General features: G+C 45.3%; 1 protein-coding gene and 1 non-coding gene across 3 annotated transcripts in view; one reads left to right on the forward strand and one right to left on the reverse strand.

Annotated features, from left to right (window-relative positions):
- The window catches only part of Smarcc1 (SWI/SNF related, matrix associated, actin dependent regulator of chromatin subfamily c member 1), a 108322-nt gene extending 102746 nt beyond the window's left edge, over positions 1-5576 (reverse strand). For both annotated transcript variants that reach the window (XM_041677076.1, XM_041677075.1), the window contains exons 1-2: positions 5291-5576; positions 2106-2225 (exon numbers count right to left, since the gene is read on the reverse strand). In XM_041677076.1, coding sequence (XP_041533010.1) covers positions 2106-2225; positions 5291-5482 — 312 coding nt within the window. In that variant the 5' untranslated portion in view covers positions 5483-5576. The remainder of the gene's footprint in view (positions 1-2105; positions 2226-5290) is intronic.
- Positions 5577-11888: 6312 nt separating this feature from the next.
- On the forward strand, positions 11889-12020 carry LOC121464596. Its single transcript, XR_005976539.1, has one exon. It is a non-coding gene; the product is annotated as a small nucleolar RNA SNORA43 (small nucleolar RNA).
- The last annotated feature ends 214 nt before the right edge of the window (positions 12021-12234 follow it).

Raw genomic sequence — 12234 nt, forward strand, 5'->3', positions numbered from 1 at the left:
AGCACTCAGGAGGCAAAGGCAGGTGACTATGAGTTTGAGGACATGCTGGTCAACATAGCGAGTTCCAGGACAGCCAAGGCTGTGCGGAAAGACCCTGTCTGAAAAGACAAAACAAAACAAAACAAAGCTATTGTGCGTAGATTTGGTTTGTGTGTGGGTACGGTAGAGAAGTGCAAGGCAGAAGTGTGTACATAAGACAATGTGAGCCGGGCGGTGGTGGCGCATGCCTTTAATCCCAGCACTCAGGAGGCAGAGGCAGATCTCTGTGAGTTCGAGGCCAGCCTGGTCTACAAGAGCTAGTTCCAGGACAGGAACCAAAGCTACAGAGAAACCCTGTCTCGAAAAAAAACCAAAAAAAAAAAAAAAAGACAATGTGAGGGAGCTTGTCTTCCTTCCACCATACAGGTTCCAGAGAAACAACTCAGGGTGCACACCAACTGCTTCGTCATTATCTCTCTGTCCCGATATGATCTGAAAAGTATAAAACTGGGGAAGGTGGAGGGAATGCGAGGAGGGGAGGGAGTGGGAACTGGGATTGGTATCTAAAATGAAAAAAGATAGCTTGTTTTTCAAAAAAAAAAAAAAGTGCAAAAAAGAGGTATAAAACTATACTGACCTTTAGTCTGAGTCAGTCAAACAAGATTATTACAGAACTTGCCAAAGCCCTAAGTTCAAAAACCAGAAAGAAAATGGTCTTCAATTCCGAATAAGCACCTTTCCTCTGGCTCTGTACTTCAGTACTTCAGGTATCTGACTGTTCAGCACAGGCATCCTGTTAATTATTTCCCTTTTATACATTTATTTACTTATTTTGTGTGGGAGAGAGGACCACAGGTCAAGGAGCCTTTTACCAATACGGATGACCTGAGTTTGGTCCCTGTTACCCACATGGTAGGAGAACCAATTCCTGAAAGTTGTCCTGACCTTCACATGCATGCTATGGCAGGCATGAGCCAGCACACATACAATCACACACTAATTAATAAATTAAACTTAAATTTTTTCTTGACTTTTTTTAATTTTATTTCTCTGTGTAGCCTTAGCTGTCCTGGAACTCACTCTGTAGATCAGGCTGGTCTCAAGCTCTCAGATATCTTCTTGCCTCTGTCTCTGAGGTGCTGGGATTAAAGGTATATGGCACCAACTGCCCAGGTATTTAAATTTTTTTAATTTAAAAAAAAAGTGGTGGTACACGCGTTTAATCCCAGCACTCAGGAGACAGAGGCAGGTGGATCTCTGTGAGCTCAAGGCCAGCAGGCTCCAAACTACAGAGAAACCCTATCTCAGAAATCAAAACAAAACAAAACCAAAAAACCCACGTGGGGCTAGAGAGAATTTTCAGTTAAGAGTACTGGCTGCTCTTCCAGAGGACCTGGTTCAATTCCTGACACCCACATTGCAGCTCACAACTGTCTGTAACACCAGTTCCAAGAGATCTGACACCTTTACACCAATGCACATAAAATTAAAATAAAATAAAACAAAATATACTCTTGTCACAAGAGTCTAACAGACAAGTATCACTATATACATACAGCACAGCAGAGACTATGACAATCATAACACAAAAATATTGAGTCTTCATGTTTGTTGCAGAGTCTAAAACACATTATACATTAAATGACATAGCAGGCACGAATTCTACCACTAAGCTGAGGATAACAGAACATGCCTGTAATCCCAGCTCATGAAAGTGAAGGCAAAAGGATCAGCTAGTCTCCCATACAGAGGCAGTTCCAGAGCTGTATCAAAAACAAAGAAACACTTCTCTGTATAGTTGTTGTGTCCACCCCTACCCCAATCACAACAGCAAGGGAAATCAGCCACAAGTGACACTTCAAAGTACAGAAACTGAGCCCAGCAGTGATGACACACACCTTTACTCCTAGCTCTCGGGAGGCAGAGCCAGGTAATTGATTTTGAGGCCAGCCTAGTCTACACAAAAAAAGTCCCAAGACAGCCACGGCTGATATACAGAAAAAACCTGTCTCAAAAATAAAAGCAAAAAAAAAAACAAAAAACAAAAAAAAAACCAAACAAACAAACAAAAAAAACCCACACAGAAGAAGCTGAAGATCCTATGAAACATGTACTCATGTACTTACAGGTAGTTTGGTGAAAGCCGGGTTGGTGACATGCTTCCCAAAGGCATCTTCTTGGAACTGAAGAAGCTGTACCACCAGTCCAGCCAGCGCTTTATTGGTAGGAGCATCTGCATGAACATACTACAAGAAAAAGACAGGGATTCAAACACGGCTACAGCTGATGCTGGAGGGAAAGCTACTTTATCTCCTATTGCCTATTAAGTAATGGCACGACACCAAATTTTAGGTGTATGAAACACATTCTCCATGGCAAAGATCATAATCATTAAAAACATACATGTGCATAATTTTAAAACTTGTTTATTTTCTTTTATTGAGACAGAGTTTCTTTTTGTAGTCCTGGCTGTCCTGGAACTCAGAGATCCACCTGCCTCTGCTTTCAGAATGCTGGGATTAAAGGCGTGCACTACCACCGCCTGGCTGTATGTGTATTCTTTAAAGCAGATAATGTATGCTGGAGAGATGGTTCAACAGTCAAGACTAGGTGCTTTTACCAGAACCTACATGGCAGTTCAGAAACATCTAACTCCAGTCTCAGGAGATCCCATGCCCCTTCTCCTGACCTCTGAGGCTACCAGGCATGCAGGTGGTACACACACATACATGGAGGAAAAGCGCCCATAAACACTCACACAAAAAAAGACAAACCAGCAGTAGAGACAAGGTAGTTTCATGACAAGGAAAGCATAATTAATTAATTAAATGCAAAACCTTTGATAGGGCTGGGGAGAGAGAAGGCTCAGCATTTAAAAGCATGGCTATTCTTCCAGGGTATCCAGGTTTGATTCCCAGCTCACACATGGGAACTCAAAACCACTGCCAACTCTAGTTCCAGACGGTCCAAATTATCTGGCACACACACATGTATGCAAGCAAAACACTCACTTATCAACCAAAAATAAATTAAAAAAAAAAATATTTGAGGCTCATCCTCATAATCCCACAACTCTAGAAATAGAAGAAGGATCAGGAAGGAATTGAAGACCAGAGGCCACAGAGTTCTGGGGCTTCTGAGCTATACTGATTTTGGATCTTTTGTTTTTCTGAAGTCTTATGTAGGCCAGGATGGCCTCGAAAGAAGGGACTTTCAATGTCTCATTTGTTTCATATTAATTGCTGAGACTTAAATTTTTGTCTGGTGCTGGAGATGGCTCAGCAGATAAGAGTGTTTGCTGCTTTTCCAAAGGACCAAAGCTGAGTTCCCAGCACCTTTATCATATGTAGCTTACAGCTGCCTTTACCTAATTCCAAGGAGTCAGGTGCCTCTTCTGGCTTCTGTGGACACCCACATGAAGGTCACATACACAATTGAATAAATTTTAAATTTATATGTTCTAAATGCATTCTTAAATTACAACAGAAATGCTTAGTGAGTCCAGGGTAGTGGTGCATGCCTCTAATTCCGGAATCCAGCACTAGGGAGACAAGCAGGAGGATCTCTGTGAGTTCGAGGACACCCAAGTGAGACCCTGTAGAGGGGAGGAGACAGAGAAATGCTGTAGTGTACACCAACTAGTGTACAAAGGCAGTATCTAAAGGCAGAAATAGTGTAAGTCAACACTATTTCTGCCTTTAGATACACCCTTACCAGTACAGTCGCTTCTCAAAACACCCAAGATCCCTGCCAAACCCCAACAGGTCACCCACCAAGCTGTGGACCCCAGACCCCTGCCAAACCCCAACAGTTCACCCACCAAGCTGTGGACCCCAGACCCCTGCCAAACCCCAACAGTTCACCCACCAAGCTGTGGACCCCAGACCCCTGCCAAACCCCAACAGTTCACCCACCAAGCTGTGGGCCCCAGATCCCTGCCAAACCCCAACAGGTCACCCTCCAAGCTGTGGGCCCCATGCCAACAGGTCAGGAACTAGTTTTTTGTTTTTGTTTTTTTACTCTTCTGAGATAGTATCTCATGTTGGTAGCCCCGGCTTGCCTTGAGCTTCCAGCTCAAGAGAGGAAAACCATAAACTTGGGATCTTCATGCTTCTACCTCCCAAAGGATTGCAGATGTGAGCCACCAGCACCAGCTTTTATGAGGTGCTGGGGTTCAAACCTTGGACCTAAGCCTTGCTAAGTGAACACTACAAAATGATTTAAATCCCTAGGTGCTAGTTTAATATTTCATTCATTTGACAAAAACTTATTCAGGAACTATTAAGGATGACACAGTTAAACATTAACTATGATCGAGAACAAGTCTCAAACCCATCCTGGGGTCTCGATGGGGAAAACTCTGCTCAAGAAGAGGAAGTGTTTTGGAGTCATTCTTCAACACTGACATAGTGGGGCTATTTTACTATACCTATAACTGGGCCGGTAAGATAAAGGGCACTGACCACCAAGACTGACCACCAAAGTTCGATTCCTGGACCAATTTGGTGTGAGAGAATCACTTCGCTTAAGTTGACATCCACATAGGAGAGGGATGCACCCCACCAAAATAGATGGATGTAATTTTTTTAAAAAAATTAACAAAGGGTTAAATTACAACTTTGTTAAACAACTGACTCAGCAGAATGTACATTCGAAAATAGGAGAAACACGGGAGGTGTGTCAAAAAAATAAACATTACAAAGAAAACAGATATAAACGGAGTTCTCGCTGAAGGGCGTTAACTTTTGTACTCACATCTTTACACATCACAAAAAGTACAATAAACTGAAAACCCATCACTCTGTCCTGTATCAAGCCTATTGCAGGGTTTAAATCTACATTAACTCTCAAGGCCAATCATCCAAGGTTCCTTAGCGAATGGACCCTGGGTAGCAAGCCCTTAATTACCGAACCGCTTAGAAATTGGTGGCTAAACAAAACTTCAAGCTACTTCTACCACGCTGGGCTCAGTCTTTTATGCTCTTTGTTCACATACCTAAGGTAGCTAACAAAAGACCAGAGACACACGCCCTGCGACTCTGCCCAGCTCCCGCTGCTTCTGCACAGAAGAAGCGTGCGAGCTGGGGCTTCCCACGCGAGTGTGTGGGCTCGAGAGAGCCAGCAGTAAAGGCCCGTCCCGCCGCGTGTCTACAGCCGCCCGCGGGGGCGTGGCGAGAGTCGAGCCAGCCTTTGTTGTCCCTCGTGGCGCGCCGGGGAGGGGGGAGGGGTGGCCCGAGACTCGCGAGGCCCGCAGCCACCACCAGCCCCCGTCGCGTGGCTCCTCGGTCCCCACGGGCGCGCGCGGACCCACCTTCTTGTAGTGCTTGCCCAGCCAAACTCGCACCGAATCCAGCTGGGACACCGTATCCGGGCTTTCCCAAAACTTGCTGGCAGGGCCCCCGTCCTTCCGCCGGTACACAGCCAGGCCCGAGGCCGCCGCCGCACCCCCTGCACCCACGGCGCCTGCTGCCGCTCCCGGACCGCCGCCCGCTACCGCGGCCATGGTCACCGTCCGTCGTCTCCACCGCCAGGCCTGGCCCTCGCGGCGTTTCCCGTTCGCACCCGCGCGCGCGCGCGCGCAGACGCCACCTCCTCCTCCTAGCCCTGCCCAGCCAACCCCCTTCCGGCGGCGAGGCCCGGCCACGCCCCTTCTAGGCACCGTAGCCCTAACGGACTAGCTGGAAGAGCAGATGTGCGCCTGCGCAGCACGCTGTTAGACCCCCCACAACAAGAGGCTCTACCTGCCTCTTCCGCCCGCCTTTCGAGACCGAGTTCCAGTCACAGCTCTTCGTGAGCTCTGCGTCTGACTCTCCCGGGCTTCCTGCGTCCGATCGTTAGGCGGTCAACAGCCCCGAGGAGATTCTGTGTCACTCCTAGAGGAAGCGGTCTCGGGTGTGCAGTGCGGTGTGCCGCTAATGTGCAGTCTGCACAGCCCTGCAACACCCGGGGACGCGTCCGCCTTGGAAATCGAGCCCCAGTCTAGCTCGGAGCTTCGGCTTCACACACCTCCGAGCGCTCATTAACCTCCGAGCGCTCATTAATGTCTGTCGAACCACCTCAGCTGGTTTCTGCCTCCTCGACCTTCTGCCTGCTGCTCCCGTGACCTAGAGATTATCTTCCCTTATGATACTCGCACGCGAGGCAAGGCGCTCTCAAAGTTTTCCAGAAAACCGTCCCTGACTGAACCGCCAATCACACACCAACCCGATGGTTTCTTTGTAGTTTTCGCCACAACCTGGTGTTTTTATTCATAGGTGTATCCTCGGCGTGGGAAACAGGACGTTTTGTCTTCACGGGCTCAGTAAATATTTGATGAATGATCGTCTACATGAAGGTGAGTTTGAATTATTAACAGACTGTACTGGGAACGTGAACATCATCCTCTATGATCTTGGAGCTCTCAGTGACCAAGTCTGAGGAGTTTTTCGACCTTTCAAAAATGAGTATAGGTAGCCTGGCCGTGGTGTCGCCTGCCTTTAATACACAGAGAAACCCTGAAAGAGAGGTGGGGTGGGTGGGCAGTGAATAGAATGCAGTCAGAAAGGATAGGGAACTCGAGACACATACCTGAAACAGAGGCACTGACCGTGAGAAAGAACACTCAGTGAAAGACCCTTGGAGCTGGAGAGGTGATGGCTCAGTTGTTAAGAGTACTGACTGCTCTTCCAGAGGACCTGGGTTCAATTCCTAGCACCCACATGGTGGCTAACAACTGTCTGCAACGCTAAGATATGACACCCTCACACAGAGATACGTGCAAACAAAATACCAATATACATAGAATAAATTATTTTAGTCGGGCAGTGGTGGTGCATGCTTTTAATCCTAGCACTCGGGAGACAGGCAGGCAGATCTCTGTGAGTTCGAGACCAGCCTGGTCTACAGAGCTACTTCCAGGACAGGCTCCAAAGCCACAGAGAAACCCTGTCTTGAAAAACAAAAACAAAACAATAACAAAAAACAAAAGAAAAAAGAAAGACTCTTGAAGATGTGCCATAGAACTGTTAGGGCTGACTTTGCCGCCTTCCCCCCCCACACACAAGATTTATTATGTATACAGTATTCTGCCTGCGTGAATGCCTTCAGGCCAGAAGAGGGCACCCATTCTCATTACAGATGGTTGTGAGGCACCATATAGTTGCTGGGAATTGAACTCAGGACCTACTGAAAGAGCCTGGGCGCCTAACCTCTGAACTGTATCTCCAGCCCCAACTTTGCCTTCTTAAGCACTGGGAAGCAAGCTTCAACTGAGGAAGGGACATGATGAGGTGTATACATGAGGAAGATCACAGTCCCAAGAGTATGAAGGGTAATTTGGGGAAACGTGGATTCTGAGCTGATTGTGATGGCACATGACAATAATAACAGCACTGGTGATGCTAGGTTCGTGAACTGGGAGGATTGCTACAAGTTTGTGGGCAGTTGGGAAATGGGAAATACCCTGTCTCGAGCTATGGGTTTGCCTCAGCTGTGGCAAGCTTGACACCTTAAATTGGAACCCCAGAACCCACCCACATAAAGGTGGAAGGAGAAAATCTCCACAGATTTATCCCCTGACCTGGGCACTGTGCTATGGCATACATACATGACACATACCTAATCCTTTTTAAAATGGAATAGGTCTCTCTACTAGATTAGAGAAACCAGAAAGCAACCAGATAACTTTCCTTTTTGACCAGAGACCCATTAGGAGAGGTTCCAAGAGAGGTTCCAAACCAAAAAAGCCAGAGAAACTCTAAGTCCTTCCCTACCCCTGGGCATCTCTGTACCTATCTATAGCCCTGGCTCCTCCATACTCTCTATGGCAAATTCCTGTTCACTAGTTGTATATATATATACAAAAAACACAAAATTAAAAACTAAAATTATTGAGAATGATCCTTAAAATTGTTACTTATTTTTTTAAATGAATTGGTCAGGGTTGTACAGATGGCATAGAGGTTAAGAGTACTTGCTGCTTTTTCAGAAGACAGAGGTTAGCTGGGCGGTGGTGGCGCACGCCTTTAATCCCAGCACTCGGGAGGCAGAGGCAGGCAGATCTCTGTGAGTTCGAGGTCAGCCTGGACTACAAGAGCTAGTTCCAGGACAGGCACCAAAACTACAGAGAAACCCTATCTCGAAAAACAAACAAACAAACAAACAAACAAAAAGAAGACAGTGGTTCAGGGGCCAGCCCTGAATATTGGGTGGCTTACAACTGTCTTTACCCCAATACAGGAAATCATATTGAAAGACCCAGATAAATCCAGACCCCCAGGAAAAATAAAGCCAAAAATCTAGGTCAGCCGGCTCAGTGACTCTGTTTCAGGAACTAGCTGAAGATAAAGTTAGATTATAATCTTGAGAAACAGGGAGTTACCTCCTTGTGATTATCACTGGTATTTTTGGAATTTTTCAATGATCACTGGTATTTTCGAATTTTCCAATGACGCCCACCCTACCCTCTTTGGATTACTGGGTTGTGGTTTCTTCCCTTAAATACCTCTTCTCCCAGCTACTCGAGTCAAACTCTCTACCCCTGTGAGGGAAATGAGTTTCGGCCCCAGTGCACTGGTTCCTGTCCTGTCAATAAACCTCGTGTGATTTCAGCAAGGACCATCTCTCGTGAGTTCCTGGGGGGTCGTGTTATCCTGAGACTTGATAGAGAGTCTCCCCATTCCGGAGGTCTTTCATTATGCCCTCAGCTGGGCAGTGGTGGCACACGCTTTTAATCCCAGCACTCAGGAGGCAGAGGCAGGCAGATCTCTATAAGTTTGAGACCAGCCTGGTCTACAAGAGCTAGTTCCAGGACAGGTTTCAAAGCTACAGAGAAACCCTGTCTCAAAAAAAAAAAAAAGCAGAAATCATAATCATATTCCCTCTTCTGGACTTTGTGTGCCCAAAGGACACATACATTCACTCAGGTCAATACATATATAAAATTATAAACCTTAAAGATAAGAAAAAATTATTAAAAATTGTATTTTAGGGCTAAAGAGATGGTTCAGCAGTTAAGAGCACTGGCTGCTCTTCCAGAGGTCCTGAGTTCAATTCTCAGCAACCACATGGTAACACACAACCATCTATAATAAGATCTGGTGCCCTCTTCTGGCCTGCAAGCAGACATACAGGCAGAACACTGCATACATAATAAATAAATAAATGTTTTTAGAAATTGTATTTTAAAATAAGAAGCTATGAATGGGTGGCTCACACCTTTGATACCATTACTGGGGAGGCAGAGAAGCCCTGTCTCAGATAGAGAGACTTGTGATTAGATGTGACCAAAGCATAAGTTCTTGAGGACTTACAGGAATACAATAATGAGCACTGCTCCCCTCCAGAAGGTGGTGGGGCTGCATCTCTCATTCACAAATGGAACTATATTGCTTCCCCAGCTTTCAGCTAAGGTCAAGTGCATAGCCAAATGTTGTCTAGATAAGATGGTCACTGAGTGCCCTGAATGAATGAAATAAGCATTAAAATTTAAACCTGTTTATTTAGAATGGATATTTTTTTCTCTTTTCTTTTTGGTTTGTTGAAAAAGGGTTTCTCTGTATAGTCTCGGCTGTCCTGGAACTTGTTCTGTAGCCCAGATTGGCCACAAACTCAGAGATCTGCCTGTCTTTGCCTCCTGATTGTTGGAATTAAAGGTGTGCACCACCACCACCACAGATATTATTGTTCTTAAGAATAAGTATCATTGGGGGCTGGAGAGATGGCTCAGTGGTTAAGAGCATTGCCTGCTCTTCCAAAGGTCCTGAGTTCAATTCCCGGCAACCACATGGTGGCTCACAACCATCTGGAATGAGGTCTGGTGCCCTCTTCTGGCCTGCAGACATACACACAGACAGAATATTGTATACATAATAAATAAATAAATATTTAAAAAAAAAAGAATAAGTATCATTGTGTTACCCTGGACTGGCTCAAATACCTGGACCCAAGTGATCCTCTCACCTTGGACTTTGAGTAGCTGATATACAACTATAGACAAATTACTACTGTGTCTTGTTCATAAATACCTGGTTTTTTGTTGTGTATTTGTTAGTTGTGTTTTAGTTAGGGTTTCTATTACTGTAAAGAGACACCATGACTATGGTAACCTTTTGTTTTGTTTTGTTTTTCTTTTTGTTGTTGTTCTTACACCTGTAAGACTGACCAAGATCAAAAACACTGATGACAACTTATGCTGGAGAGGTTGTGGGGAAAAGGAAACACTTCTGCATTGCTGGTGGGAATGCAAGCTGGTACAACCTCTTTGGATGTCAGTGTGATGATTTCTCAGAAAATTAGGAAACGACCCTCCTCAAGACCCAGTAATACCACTTTGGGTATATATGCAAAGGATGCTCAATCGTGCCACAGGACATGTGCTCAACTATGTTCATAGCAGCTTTGTTTGTCATAGCCAGAACCTGGAAACAACCTAAATGCTCCTCGACCGAAAAATGGATAAGTAAAATGTAACACATTTACACAATGGAGTACTACACAGCAGAAAAAAATAACAACAGCTTGAATTTTGCAGGAAAATGGATGGAGCTAGAAAACATTATTTTGAGTGAGGTAACCCAGATTCAGAAAGACAATTATCACATGTACTCAGTCATAGGTGGTTTTTTAACATAAAGCAAAGAAAATCAGCCTACAAACCACAATCCCAGAGAATTTAGACAACAGTGCGGACACTAAGAAAGACTTAGTGGGGCTGGAGAGATGGCTCAGTGGTTAAGAGCACAGACTGCTCTTCCAGAGGATCCAGGTTCAATTTCCAGCACCCACGTGGCAGTTCACAACTGTCTGAAGATCAGTTCCAGGGGATCTGACACTTCACACCAATGCACATAAAATAAAGTTAAATAAACCATAAAAAATGTTTTTTTTTTAAAAAAAAAGAAAGACTTACATAAATCTAATCCACATGGGAAGTAGAAAGTATAAAAAGACAAGATCTCCTGAATAAATTGGGAGCATGGGGACCTTGTGGTAGGGTTGAAAAGTGGAGAGGAGAGGCAGGGAGGGGAGGAGAGAAAAATGTAGTGCTCAATAAATATCAATAAAATAAGACTTATTTATTATGTATACAGTGTTCTGCCTGCATGTATGCCTGTACACCAGAAGGGGGCACCAGATCTCATTACAGATGGTTGTAAGCCATCATGTGGTTGGTTGCTAGGAACTGAACTCAGAACCTCCAAGTTCCTAACCTCTGAGCCATCTCTCCAGCCCTCTTGTTTGTTTTTCAAGACAGGGTTTCTCTGTGTAACTGCACTGGCTGTCCTGGAACTCACTTTGTAGACCAGGCTGGCCTCAATCTCACAGAGATCTGCCTGCCTCTGCCTCCCGAGTGATGGGATTTAAGATATGTGTCACTAGGCCTGGCAAGGCAATTGCTCTTAATTACTGAGCCATCTCTCCAGTCCACTAAGTGTGTTTAAAATGAAAACTGGGGTTGGTGATATTGTTCAGTGGCACAGTGTTTGCTGAGCATGCATGAAGCCTTACGCTTGATCCACAGTGACATAAGTAAATGAATAAATAAATAAATCTCCTTGGCTGGGGAGATGTTTTAGTGGGCTTCCAAAGTGGGGTTCCAAAGTCCAAAGTAAAAGGACTTCAGTTCAAATCTACAGAACTCATGTAAACCAAACCGCAGGAGCACACAGCATCTGTGAACCCAGTGCTCCTTAGGTGAGGAGCACTGATGAGACCCAGGGAGATGGCTCAATGGGTAAAGGTACTTGTCACACAAGCCTGATGACCTGAGTTCAGTCACTGGAACCTACATGAAAATGGAAAAGCCAACCCCACAATTAGTTTTCTAACCTCCACAGTGTGCTGTGGCAGGTGCAGCCCTCAATCAAAACATCACATATGCATACCACCGTAAATAGTGTTTGAAAACACAAAAAGGCCGCCTTCCAGATACTGTCCTGGATCTGTCAGCACCACAGGCACAGCTGCTGGGCTGTGTCTATGACACTGGGGCAAAGAGCAAGTGTCTATTTCTATACCCAGTGTTCAGAAGCCAGTCAGCACTAAGAATGGGCCTGACATTTCAGACGGTGGGGGCACACATGGTGCCACATGTCTTTAATTCCAGCACCAGGGAGATAGAAGATGTATCACATCCTACTCTGTTTGGGTTCTGGAACGCTGACTAGGGGCAGGGAAGGAATGAAGAAAGAGACACACAGATTTAGGCGCAGTTCTGCTTTTCAGTGTTTTGAGGCAGGGTCTCACTGGGGATCCTGCCTATTTACAGGGATATGC

This window comes from Microtus oregoni, unplaced genomic scaffold, assembly GCF_018167655.1.
Source record: "Microtus oregoni isolate MIOR12 unplaced genomic scaffold, Mior012 000028F_ref0000031, whole genome shotgun sequence".
NCBI lineage: Eukaryota > Metazoa > Chordata > Mammalia > Rodentia > Cricetidae > Microtus > Microtus oregoni.